This window comes from Hemicordylus capensis, chromosome 2, assembly GCF_027244095.1.
Source record: "Hemicordylus capensis ecotype Gifberg chromosome 2, rHemCap1.1.pri, whole genome shotgun sequence".
Lineage (NCBI taxonomy): Eukaryota > Metazoa > Chordata > Lepidosauria > Squamata > Cordylidae > Hemicordylus > Hemicordylus capensis.
In genome coordinates, this window is record NC_069658.1 from 428825153 (window position 1) to 428837441 (window position 12289).

At 44.9% G+C, this 12289-nt stretch overlaps 1 protein-coding gene across 1 annotated transcript; it reads left to right on the forward strand.

Annotated features, from left to right (window-relative positions):
* The first annotated feature begins 426 nt into the window (after nucleotides 1-426).
* Nucleotides 427-11559, forward strand: LOC128344053 (keratin, type II cuticular Hb5-like). Its single transcript, XM_053293485.1, has 9 exons — nucleotides 427-879; nucleotides 2927-3135; nucleotides 4505-4565; nucleotides 4718-4813; nucleotides 5699-5863; nucleotides 6694-6819; nucleotides 8812-9032; nucleotides 10799-10830; nucleotides 11243-11559. The coding sequence occupies exons 1-9, from the start codon at nucleotides 427-429 to the stop codon at nucleotides 11557-11559; spliced, it is 1680 nt and encodes a 559-aa protein (XP_053149460.1).
* The last annotated feature ends 730 nt before the right edge of the window (nucleotides 11560-12289 follow it).

Here is a 12289-nt window from a genome sequence, read left to right on the forward strand (position 1 = left end):
CCGGCATGGCCAGGAAGGGAAAGCGAGCCAGATCCTGACTTCTACAGATCCACGTTAATTACAAGTCTTGTTTCCTCCATGTATAAAAAAGGGAGGGTGGAATAAACACACTTTAATATGGCATTGTAGGTGCGGTAAACAATGGCTTTGTGAAATCCCTGGAATTTTTCTAAGTGCCAGGTAAGCATCGACCACTGAACTGTGAAGTAAGCAGCAGCGCACCATACATGAGGAGTTGATTCTCCAAACATACCAAGCTCATAAAGCCAAGAAAGTTGCTTTGGCCACCATTTTTATGCTGGCCAAGCCCAGCTGTGGAAAACAGATATAAAGGGCTAGGTTCTCCACAGTTAACCACAACGTCTTTTCCTCTTCCACTCTGCTGTTTTGCTTTCCCCCCTTTCAGTTCCTGCTCTCCCACAAACCATGTCTTGCCGCTCAAACCCTGCATGTGGCCCTAGAGATTTCAGCTCTTGTTCAGCTGTCCTACCACCCATGGGGAATGCATCCCGGGTCAGCACTTCCTGCTCCACTAAGTTCATTGGTGTCGGTTATGGAGGAGCTGGCTGCTTTAGTAGCAGGAGCCTGGTGGGTGCCAACTCTTGTGGCCCCAGAGTCGCCGTCAATGGTTGTCTGCCTCCAAGATGTGGATATGGCTACCGGGGTGTTGGCGCTGGATATGGTTATGGTGGCACAGGATGTGGTTACGGTTTCAGGCGTTCTGGGGTCTGCTCACCTTGCATCACCCCTGTGACTTGCAATGAATCCTTGCTGCAACCACTTAACCTGGGGATTGACGCCACAGCCCAAGCAGCAAAGTGTCAAGAGAAGAATGAACTCCAGTGCCTCAACAGCAAATTTGCCTGCTTCATTGACAAGGTGAGTTGGGCTGGCCCTATGAAAATCTGCTGCCACTTGAGACAGGATCAGGCTTAACTCTTTTGATCAAGCGTAGCTGCATTTGGATGCCTTTCAGAAACTGCCAGTGATTATTGGGCTGCTTTTTATTGGTTTCTCCCTTTCTGGTTTTTTGCTGCCTTATGTTCTTTTCATTATTTTAAAAATTACTGTTGCTATTTTGCTTTTAGTGTGCTTTTATTGTTGTAGTCTTGCCATTTTTGTTTGCCAGTATGAGTCTGCAGAAAAAGGCAAAATATACATTTTTGAAGGAAGGAACAAACCCAGGAAGCCAGGAAGGAAGATGGCGGGAAACCGGTGTGGAGTGCATTGTGTACAAAAGATCCAAAGACAGGGGTTGAGGGCATTGGATGTCAGGGGAATGTGCCATGGGTGGTAGGACCAGTCATGTGGGAGATTGCCATGCAATGAACAGCAGCTCTGAACAACATGAGCATAGTGCACCACGAGAGGTGTGCTTGAGTCAGGCATCCTAACTCTAGTCTTAACATGGATCTTCAGAAAACAAAATCTAGTCGCTGACCAGGGTCCCAGTATCTTCATACTAGTAATAAAATACAACTGTACATATTCCAGTGGCCTGCCGCACATTCAAATAATGCTTGGGTAAACAGGATCAGTATTTACATACAGTTTCATTTTTGTGGGGCGAAATGGGAGATGTATAGTGAATATGATTCACTGAAAGGTTTGGGGATAATTGAGTTTTGTATGTCCTTTGCTATAGATAGCTCTTTTCTGTCATTGTCCTCAGTTTCTCTGGAGCAAAAGGTAGAAAGATGTTGAATAAATATGTGAGAACATTAGCACACACCAGACCATTTCACACCAGTGACTTATAGACATGTGAAGTGACTTATTCTGTACTCCATTATTCAAATTCACAGTTAGAATTGCCAAATCTGACTGAAGCTTTTCCTGGATATTCCCACCCCACCCCCACGCCTGCCAATATTTTTCATAATGTTGGATCATTAAATTCTTCAGACTTGTTTTCAGTAGTCATCTGGGGATTGGTGTTGATTTCTGGAAACTCCAAGCCAGTCTTAGAAGGTTGGCAACTCTATTCATTTTCACAGTTAAGATCTGGTACTTTGGGGGGATTTTCTAAGAGTAGCAGGGTAGAGTTCTAGTTCTGATGATATGATGAATATACAAATCCTCAAGCCTGTGAAAGTCCCATTGAAATCTATAGCACTTAAGTGTGCTTCTTGACCCACTCGGACAAACATGTTGTTTACTAATTAATGTTTAATATTTGTTAATGTTCTGCTAGTACAACTGGGAGTGATTGCACAGGGAGTGATTGTGGTGCACTTCCTGCTGTGAAACCTTTTCCTCAGTCCACATATGTTCCACAAATAATGCAAAGTATCTTCTGTCGTTTTTGTGTGCAAATGGAGAGCACAAGATATTGACCGGATTTTGACATAATGGGGAACTAGAAGCAGAGCAGCCAGAAGTCCGTAAACCTGAATGTCCAAATGCAGGAAACCGTAGTTTGGACCCTAACTCAAACCGACGGCTCACTCACCAAACTCCAATTTGATCCCTTGGTTTTAAGAGAAGTTTGCTACTTGGCCTCTAATTTGCGGCTGCCTCCATTATGTCTGAATTCAGTAATGGAGGCAGCCTTCCCTGGGACAAGAGTTGAGGGAAGGAAGCTTCTCCCTCTCTCCATCCTGATTGGCTACCATGGCTGTCCATTAAACAAAGGAGGAAGCCCAGCAGCGAGTTCCCCCTCCTCTTTGCAGTCTTGCATACTGCAGAGAGGAGGCCAGGAGTCTCAATTTGGCCATTGAGTAGCTTTGAGCATCCACTAAGATACATGACCATGCATCTTTGTATCTTTCGGTTCATTTTTGTTTGTTGCACTAGCACAGTGTTAATCTGGATGTCAGCCCTTGTCTTAATTTTCTTTTGATTTTGGGATTTGTTCCAGCATGAAATGATTAACCCCTGACAATAATATCTTTGGGGGGTGGGGTGTATTTCTTTTGGTTGACAGGTCCGATTTTTGGAGCAGCAGAATCTGCTGCTGAAGACCAAGTGGAACTTCTTGCAAGAGAGGAAATGTTGCAAAAGTAACATGGAGCCCATGTTCAAAGAATATATTGCTAACCTGAAGAAGCAGCTGGAGCACCTGGAATGTGAGAAAGCGCAGCTGCAGGCAGAAATGAAAAACTGGAGAGACACTCTGGAATGTAACAAGAAAAAGTGAGTGTGAAACTGGCCTACACTAGAAGGATACATTGTATAGATTCAATCTAAATCCATACAATGCATGACCTATCAAGTCAAATGCAGCTACCAACCATGTTTAGGAACATAGGGCCTTACACCAAATCAGACCATTGGTCCATCTAGCTCAGTATTGTCTACACAGACTGACCACAGCTTCTCCAAGCTTGCAGGCAGGAATCTCTCCCAATCCTATCTTGGAGATGCCAAGGAGGGAACTTGGAACCTCAGATGCTCTTTCCAGATCGGCTCCAGAACATCAGTGCTCAAATGTAGTCTCCCATGCATATGCAACCAGGGCAGACCCTGCTTAGCAAAGGGGACATGCCATGCTTGCTACCACAAGAACAGATCTCTTGTTGTGTATCAGGGGCTTGATTAACTTTCTGATTTTGCTACCTGCAAAAATCATTTTGGTGTCATTTGGGGCTCTGCTTCAGATAGCCAGACATCATGGGCTGGCACTGCACAAGACAGAGCAATTCTTCTGTGAAACACAGTGCTTAAAAATTATCATTTTCCAAGGAAGCTGGAGTATAGACACTATAGAAGGTCCAGAAACATAAATACATTCATTCATTTATATATCTATACCAGACCCCAGCACAGTACTGCTTGGGACAGCTAACAAAGCCAGTAAGGCCAATACACTATAAAAATATACAAGCGATAACTAAAAGCAAATCTCAGTTAAAACCAACATTTAAATTTCAAGTTACTTAGCTTCAGGAGATAAGGAAGATAGGAAAGAAGATAGCAGGAAGTCCAGAAGATAAGAAATATACATCTTTCCTGTCTTCCTGTCTCAGACCAGTTCAACATTCTGACTTTAGACAGAAAAATAGGAAAGCTGTATCTCTCCAGGTGTCTCTGTTCAAAGGGAGGAGTGACATCTCCATAGCAGGAAGCACCCTTTGCATGCATGGAACCTCAAGTTCAGCCCAGAGTCACTTTCGTTCAAGCCTCTTGTATAGATTACTTTTTAAAAAATCTTTACTTGAAGCATCCAGGTTATATTGTTGACAGCCAAGGTTGAGATTACTGAGCTAAATGAGCTACTGAATTGACAGTAGCAGGCACAACCTTTCCCTTTTTTAAAGAGGTTAAACAAGCACTAGTTAAGGTTGTTTTAGTCCTATGATTTACTATTTTAGGAAACAGTGGTGAATTATTTCATCCACCGTATGCTTTCTAGATCTAGGATCTGTTAGTCTAATTTTTAATGTTGTTGCAAAGCTTTAATTAAAACTCTTTTTAAAAAAGCATAGTCAAACAAGCTATATGACCCACAGAATAGTGTAAATGAATTCAAACATGGAGAAAAATGGCATCTCTTGTCTTACAGGTTCGAAGAAGAGTGCCACCGACGAACATGTGCTGAAAATGAATACGTGACCATTAAAAAGGCAAGTGGGAACGCTTCTAAGAAACAATTTCTTGACTTTTATGGTCTTTGGTTTCTTCCCATCCCCAAATCATGACAGATAACTTGTTGAGTGTCATTATTTCTTAATGTAACTTGTCAACATCTCCTCATTTCAATGTCATATTCTTGTAGGATGTGGATTGTGTGTTCATGGACAAATCAGAAAAAGAAGCCAAAGTGGAGGCTTTGATGCAAGACATCTGTTTTTACAGAGGTACTTTTGAAGAGGTAAGGAGCTCTTCCATATAGACTACAACCCAAAAGGCAAATTCATCTAGAGAAGAGGTGGTTTGTGAAGGAAACATTTCAACACCTAAGAAAATGTTTAGGAACAGATTATAATCAGAGAGGTCAGAGATGCAACTGACATCTCAGGCAAAAAGAAGCTCTGATTATTGGACTTCCATGAGGTTGGAACGCCATGTGGCTAGGGGACAGTTTAAATTGGCTTTGTTTGGATTGGATTTTGAGGTAAAGTTCATGTTGTTGCACCACTGCTACTGCAAATCAGCCCACAATTCAGCCAGCTAAAGCAAATTCAAACATTTTGGCAGCTATGTGGAATCGACTCCACACCCACTGGAAAGCAATACTGACAACTACAATATGGTGTGTATGTATAAATTAGTGTATAGTAAGAGGATTTGGGAGATTAAGCACATGCACAGTAGGAAGGAGGGTGGCATAAAATGTAATTGATGAATGATTGATTAGGGATTATCATGGGGTTCAGATGAGATGGTCTTTTAGATTAAATTGAGCTCAAACTATTAAGGTATTGTTTAGTCAGAATTTCAGCACCTTAAATTGTGCCCATAACATAACAGAAAGCAAGTATGGGTGATGGACCTCTAATACAATAGGCTACCTGCAACTCTTATCAGAAAACAAACTGCTACATTCCTCTGGACATTCTTCCAGAAGCTGAATGGCAGCTGAATTTTCTCCACAATCCATCAAGGTCAGTCCTACCTTGACTGCAAAACATCTGAGAAATGCATACCTGAAGTGCATATCTATCTCCTCAGAGAACCAAATTAGAGTGAGTTTGATTATACAAAAGGGAACAAAACAGTTTTTGAAGTAAACATGTGTGTTGTATTCTTCTTGCAGGAAATCCATGAGCTGCAGTCTTGCATTTCAGATACCTGCGTGACAGTGCAGATGGACAATAGCCGAGGTCTGAATATGGACAGTGTAATTGAGGAATTCCGGTGCCGGTATGAAGACATTGCATCCAGAAGCCGGGCTGAGGCTGAAGCTTGGTGCCAGTGTCAGGTAAATTCTGAGGTTGCGATACCAAGCAAGCACACTTTATGAGTCAGAGGAGTTAGCCCTTTGTTTTGCTTGTTTTGTGATGGAGATTGCCACACCTGTGAGTGGAGCCACCAAAGTACTACAAAGAAGTGGGAAACAGCTGACAAGTCATCCTGATTCCAAGAAGAATCCAATGGGCATTGGAACTTAGAAAAACCCGGCAGAGCACTGCAGCAACACCAAATGTTCCTGGAGATGGGAAGCAAGAGAAAACGAAGGGACAAATGTTGATAAGATGGCTTTGTTGGAGGTGTGGAAAGCAATCAGCAGAAAGTGATCCTCTCTGCTCTCAAGAGTGGTGGATGTCAAAGGGGTGCTGTATACCTGCCTTCTCCCTGGGCATCTCTCTTTGCTAAAGCTGTTTGTCCTGAGAGAAACACAGGAAGCTGCCTCATAGTGAGTCAGATTATTGGTCCATCTAGTTCTATATTGTTGACAGTGCCTGGCAGCAGCTTTCCAAAAGTTGTGACGGGGTCTTTCCCCACTCTACCTGTAGATGCCAGGGACTGAATCTCGGACCTTCTGCATGCTTAGCATGTGGTCTGCCACTGACCCTACAGCACCTCCCAATGGGTGTGCTCTTTTGCCTACGCCTCTCCTTCAGTGTATTGGATTGTGCCCTTTGGTCTTCTTCTGTGCTCCTATTCCTCTCTATTGGAGGCTGCTTGAGAAAGTAGATAGTGGTACATGGCCAGCAGGCTTTTGAAAAGAGAGGACGGGGGAGTGGTTGAATGATCTCTGTGACACAGTCTCCAGTGGTTCCAGCAGCCTTGTCTTCTCTTTTGCCCTAGTATCAAGAATTGAAAACAACCGCTGCCAAACACTGTGACAACCTGCGTTGCGTCAAGGAAGAACTTACTGAGCTGACCAGAGCAGTTCATAGGCTGGAGGCAGACGTTTCAAACGTGAAAGCCCAGGTGAGAAGAGACAATGTTGACCTTAGAACCAATGAGTACACATCGCAGCGGGGAGTGGGGGATGTATCAGAATTGCAGCTTGTGGATACTTGTACCTAGAAATTATTTTGCTTTATTTAGGTAGTATAGGCCAGGGCTTCCAGTTAATTCTAGTGAAGTCCTGCTTAATTCAATGAAGCCTAATTCTTAATTCTACTTAATTCTAGTGAAGTCCTGCTAGTTAATTCAGTGAAGTCCTGCTACTTCATGATCACAGCAGCACTATTGGGCATGGAGTTCAGCATCCTGAAAAAATATGCTTTTTAAAAAAGAGAGGTTTCTAGTCCCTAAGGCTACAGTCATATTCTTGAAAGCAATTTCTGATGACATCTCAGTTGGGATGAGTGTGATTTAAAAAATAATAATACAGAAAAGTATTTCCCCCCCTCAGTCGGTGAGAGCAAGGAAGACTAATTAATTGCACTTGTAATTAGCAGGCCTGGATCCAAACTTAGCCATGGATCCAATGCCAAATCTTAGCTGAGGACATATATTGCAGTAGCCATGGGGATGCCACTAAAAATGCCCTCCTTGTGCTAGGCAGCCCTTTCCTGCTTACAAAGTTTGCAAGTATTGCCACATGATTGTGGGCAAGTGCCTGTAAATAATGCTGCCAGGATGAGAGGCTGATCACCAAAGGGAGGCTCTTTTCAGCAGGGCTATCCTTAGGGCATGGCAAGCAGGGCAACTGCCCCGGGCTCTGCTCTTTTAACCCCCATTCGAATAAACTGGAAGTGGGCCCCGCACTGGCTGATTTGCCCCGGGCCTTGCACCCTGCCAGGGCTCTCTAAGGACAGCCCTGCTTTTCAGTGCTCTACTACTGCTACCATCTACTCTGAATCGTCAACAAAAGTTTTCAAAGTGGTTTACCTAGAACAGGCATCCCCAAACTGCGGCCCTCCAGATGTTGCTGAACTACAACTCCCAGCATCCCTAGACATATTTTTTTGTGGCTGGGTATGCTGGAAGTTGTAGTTCAGCAACATCTGGAGGGCCGCAGTTTGGGGATGCCTGACCTAGAATATAAATAATAAGTAAAGATGGCCCCTGTCCCCAAAATGCTTACAATCTAAAAAGAATCGTAAGGCCAACACCAGTAACAGCCACTGAAGGGATGCTGTGCTGGGGATGGATAGGGACAGTGGCTCTCTGCCTGCTAACTATAAAGAGAAGCGCCACTTTAAGGGATGCCTCTTTGCCCCATTAGCAGAGGTCTGGCTCAAAACGACCTCCTGCTTTCAGACTCAGTTCCCCGATCTACACAATAGGACTTATAGCAGCTATTCCCACACTCAGTAGAAAGCGGGCTGAAGGAACCTAGCCCGCTTTCTACTGATCGTGGGGACCACCGGGCTTGCAGGCGAGCCCGGTGGTTCCAAGTTGGCTAGCCCGCGGAATTCTCCCTCCCCTTAACAGAGGTTAACAGAGCAAGTGCTCCTTTAACGTCATGTTTTTGCTCGTGTGCCTCTGCAGCCACAAGTAGACCCCCGACCGGTAGGCGGGGCTCAGGGGCCTCTCCAGAATGCTCTGTGTGGGGCATCCTGGATCTTCCAGGGGCCAGGAGGCCCCCGATCCCCACAGCCCCCAACAGCTCTGTGACAGAGCCGGCAGTCGTGTGGGTGGCCAATCCGGCCCCCCAGGGCTTGGAGGCTGCTCGTGTGTGGGGAGAGCGGGCTAAGCCTCCTGGCGCTTCGCACGTGTCGTGTGAAGTGCCTCTTTGTGGCCATCCCTCAAACAGCTTGTTTTGACGGTGAATGATTACAGAGTGGCAAAGCATGTCTGGACGAATAATTAAGCCACCACTTGGTGAGTTCATGGAATCTCTCAGAACACGGAAGTGGCTGGGTTATGCCGATATATTAGTAGTCCAGTTCTTCAGAGCTTGAACGGAAGCAGAGGAGGAGAAGTGGAGGAGATTCTGTGCTATTCAGACACCATGCCCTGCCATTACAGCGTTGCAAATTGGACGAAGAGATTGCTGCAGCTGAAGAGCGTGGGGAGATAGCCGTGAAAGATGCCAAATGCAAGTTGACTGAGCTGGAGGATGCTCTGCACAAGGCCAAGCAGGATATGGCCTGCCAGCTGCGGGAGTACCAGGAGCTGATGAATGTCAAGATGGCCCTGGATATTGAGATCACCACCTACAGGAAGCTGCTGGAAGGAGAAGAATGCAGGTGAGAGCCATAGGCAAGAGTGGTCATCAACCAACTTAACACACTCTGGTGCAGGTCTGCAGAGCTGAACCTCATACCAGCCACGTTTGACAGCCTACCCAAGGGCTGTTTTGAGATCTCCTGTTTTTGCTGCCTGCCAGGGATTGCAAACACACAGGTTTATCAAATACCTGGCAGACCGCAAAATATGGTTAGTGGGATGCATTTGTCTTGGTGGGTCACAGGCTGTTCAGGCCTTCTTTAATGTACGTGTCCATAGAGATGAAAGCAAAAGATAGCAAATACATTCTTTTTAGTCTTGCGGATTTTTCTAAATAAAGTAGTAGGCCAAGCAGAAATTTAGCAGGTAAAGTTTTCCTACCGCTATCCTTGTTTTGGGATTCCATACAGAAAAGAGGAGAGGTCTCCTGTACCTTTAATAGATGCGCAGATGATGAGAGAATGTCAGCAGGTACAGCTTTTCTTTCCCCTGTATGACAAGGTGAGCCTGCTGAAATTCTGTGCATCTCTTAAAGGTATAGGAGACCTCTCCTCTTTTCTGTGTGGCAGTCCTACCCCTGCAAAGTGGGTACACATCAAGCTGCCACAGGAGCTGGGACAATTAAAAAGTGTGCAATCCTATTTCTAAAGTTACAGACGCGAGGTTTTAGGCATTCTTCCATCACCCTGGCAAAGGGAGCAGTGGGGCAGCTGGGCAGGAAGAATTGTAGCTTTCTTCAGCCTCTGGCAGCTGTAGTCAGCATTGAGCCTCTGAGAGCGGTTATTGGGCTTCAAAGGCATTGACGGCATCCATTCTGACATTCCAAATCCTATATCAGGGCTGTTGCACAACTTGGGCCCTCCAGCTGTTTTTCAACTATGCCTCTTAACATTCCCAGCCACAGTGGTCCAAAGTAAGGGATGGTGGGAGTTGTAGGCCAGCATCAACAAGAGGGCCAAAACTGTGCAGCCCTGCCCTACATGGGTGGAATCAAGATGTAAAGGAACTGGCACTCCCACACGATTTTCCTTGCCCACTGAGATGTTTCAAGGCTCTGTTCCATATCACCTTAGATTAATGGGCAAACAGGACAATGCCTTCTTTGTGGTGGCACCTAAGCACTGGGGCTCCCACAGGAGACCTCTTTGGCCCCTTACCTTATTATTTTCAGATGGCTTGCACATAATCCTGTTTTAGTTGACTTTTTATAATGCATGATTTCATTCTGGATAGTGGTATTAACTGGCTGATGTCTGTTAAGGTTCATATTTTAGTTGCTATTTTTGAACTGAGATGTTTTGATTTTAATTGTATTTTGTTTAAATTATTGTGAGCCTTTTGGCAGCCACTGTGGCTCCAAAGTGGCATGAAATGCAACTATAAATACATAATGAAATGACCCTTCCGGCCCAATGTCAGGATGAGATTTGTCATTGGCTGTTCTATTGAACCTATCATGATGATTTCACAGCAAAGAACATATTTGTTTATCATTATTTAAAAATACTTAAATACCACTTTTCAACAACAAGAAGTTCTCAAAGTGGTTTACATAGCAAAAAAATATATGAGAAAATGGTTCCCTGTCCCCAGAGGGCTTACAATCTTTTAAAAAAAAACTCAAAGAAGACACCAGCAACAGCCACCGGAGGGATGCTGTTCTGCGGTTTGATAGGTACAGTTGTTCTTCCCCTGCTAAATATAAGAGAACTACTGCTTTAAAAGGTGCCTTTTTGCCCGGTTAGCAGGGAATTTAGTCAACTATTTTATCTTTTTTCCTCATTAGGTTGGGTGAAGGAGAATGTGCTGTGAACATCTGTAAGTATCCTGAGGATCTTCTGCCCTATACAAACCAGAAAACAAAAGTTGCTGCTTTCAAAAGGACTCTTAATGTGGAGGGAAGATTAGGAGGTGGGGCAAAGAGAGCTGAATGCTAGAACTCTGGAGACAGGAGGTGAAGGAGATGGGCACTGTGGGGAAGCCTCGTACAGAGACTAGGGCACTGTGATGGTGGTGGGAAGGGATTTATGGAGGGGCAAGGATGTCTGAATTCTGCAGTCATTCTAAACGGCCCAACTACTTGGCTACCAGTTGCTAGTGTTATGTGGTGCTACCTGCTCTGAATCCTTAGAGCAAGGAAGTGCGTGCATTGGAATTAAATAAAGAGGGAGCAGTTGGGTCGCCCCCACGTTCTCGTTTGACATAACCAATCTGTTCCTTTCCCCCTCAGCTGTGCGAAGAAGCCAGGGTGCAGTTGTATGCGACACCGACCCTCGATGTGTTAGTGGACCCCGTGGTGTGTGCGGGCCTGGAGGAAGGACAGTGACAACCTGTGGGACTCGAGTGACAACCTGTGGCCCAGCCAGAGATGTGTGTGTGGATGCCATGCCTCCTTGTAGGGATGCAGTGAATTGTGCTCCCTGTGTCAGCGCTTGCCCACCTTGTGGAGATGTATGCCCCCTGCCACGGGGTTTTAGCAGTGGGAGCGCGAGGGGCTCCAATATCAAATTTGTAGCTCCCACTGGCTATTGTGGACGAAGATTCTAGGAATGACAAAAGAAAGACAAGAAAGTGTGCCTCTGCCTACTGATAGCAGTGCCTGCCTTTAAACAGCAAGATATATATATATATATATATATATATATATATATATATATATATATATATATGCATATTACATAGACCCCACCTGCTGCCAACATGAGATTTGTTCAGAAATACTAAATTGATGGGCTCTACTACGTATAGTTTTTCACAATGTACTAAATTCCCATTTTGCTGATGATTGTTCAAGTACACATGTGTATTCTCAGGCTTTGTTGCAGATTGGCTTAGCTCCACTGACTTCAGCTCAGCTGCACTGCCCGTGGATACTGGAAATTCTCACCCTATTGCTGTTAGATGGCAATGTCTCAATTAACCTGTTATCAAGGCTGTACTGCTCCCAACTTGAATCTTTTCATTCCTTCTGATATGCCAAGATAATAATGCAAAGCCTGACTTTAGTTCAAGAGCTTGTTTCTTCAGGACACAATACTTGTGAGTGTACATCATATAGGGATGTGCATGAACTGCGGTTCAAGCACATTTTGGGAGCGAGGCCCGGAAGCGTTAAGAAAGAGAGCAGGTCCTTACCTGATCTCTGCCGCCCCATGCAGCTTCCTGCTGGGGCGGCGCATGTCCCAAGAAGTCCCATGTGGTATCAGCATGCACATGGTGTCTGCAAATGTGCAGGCACCATTTGACCATGCAAATGACATCTGCACATGCGCTGATG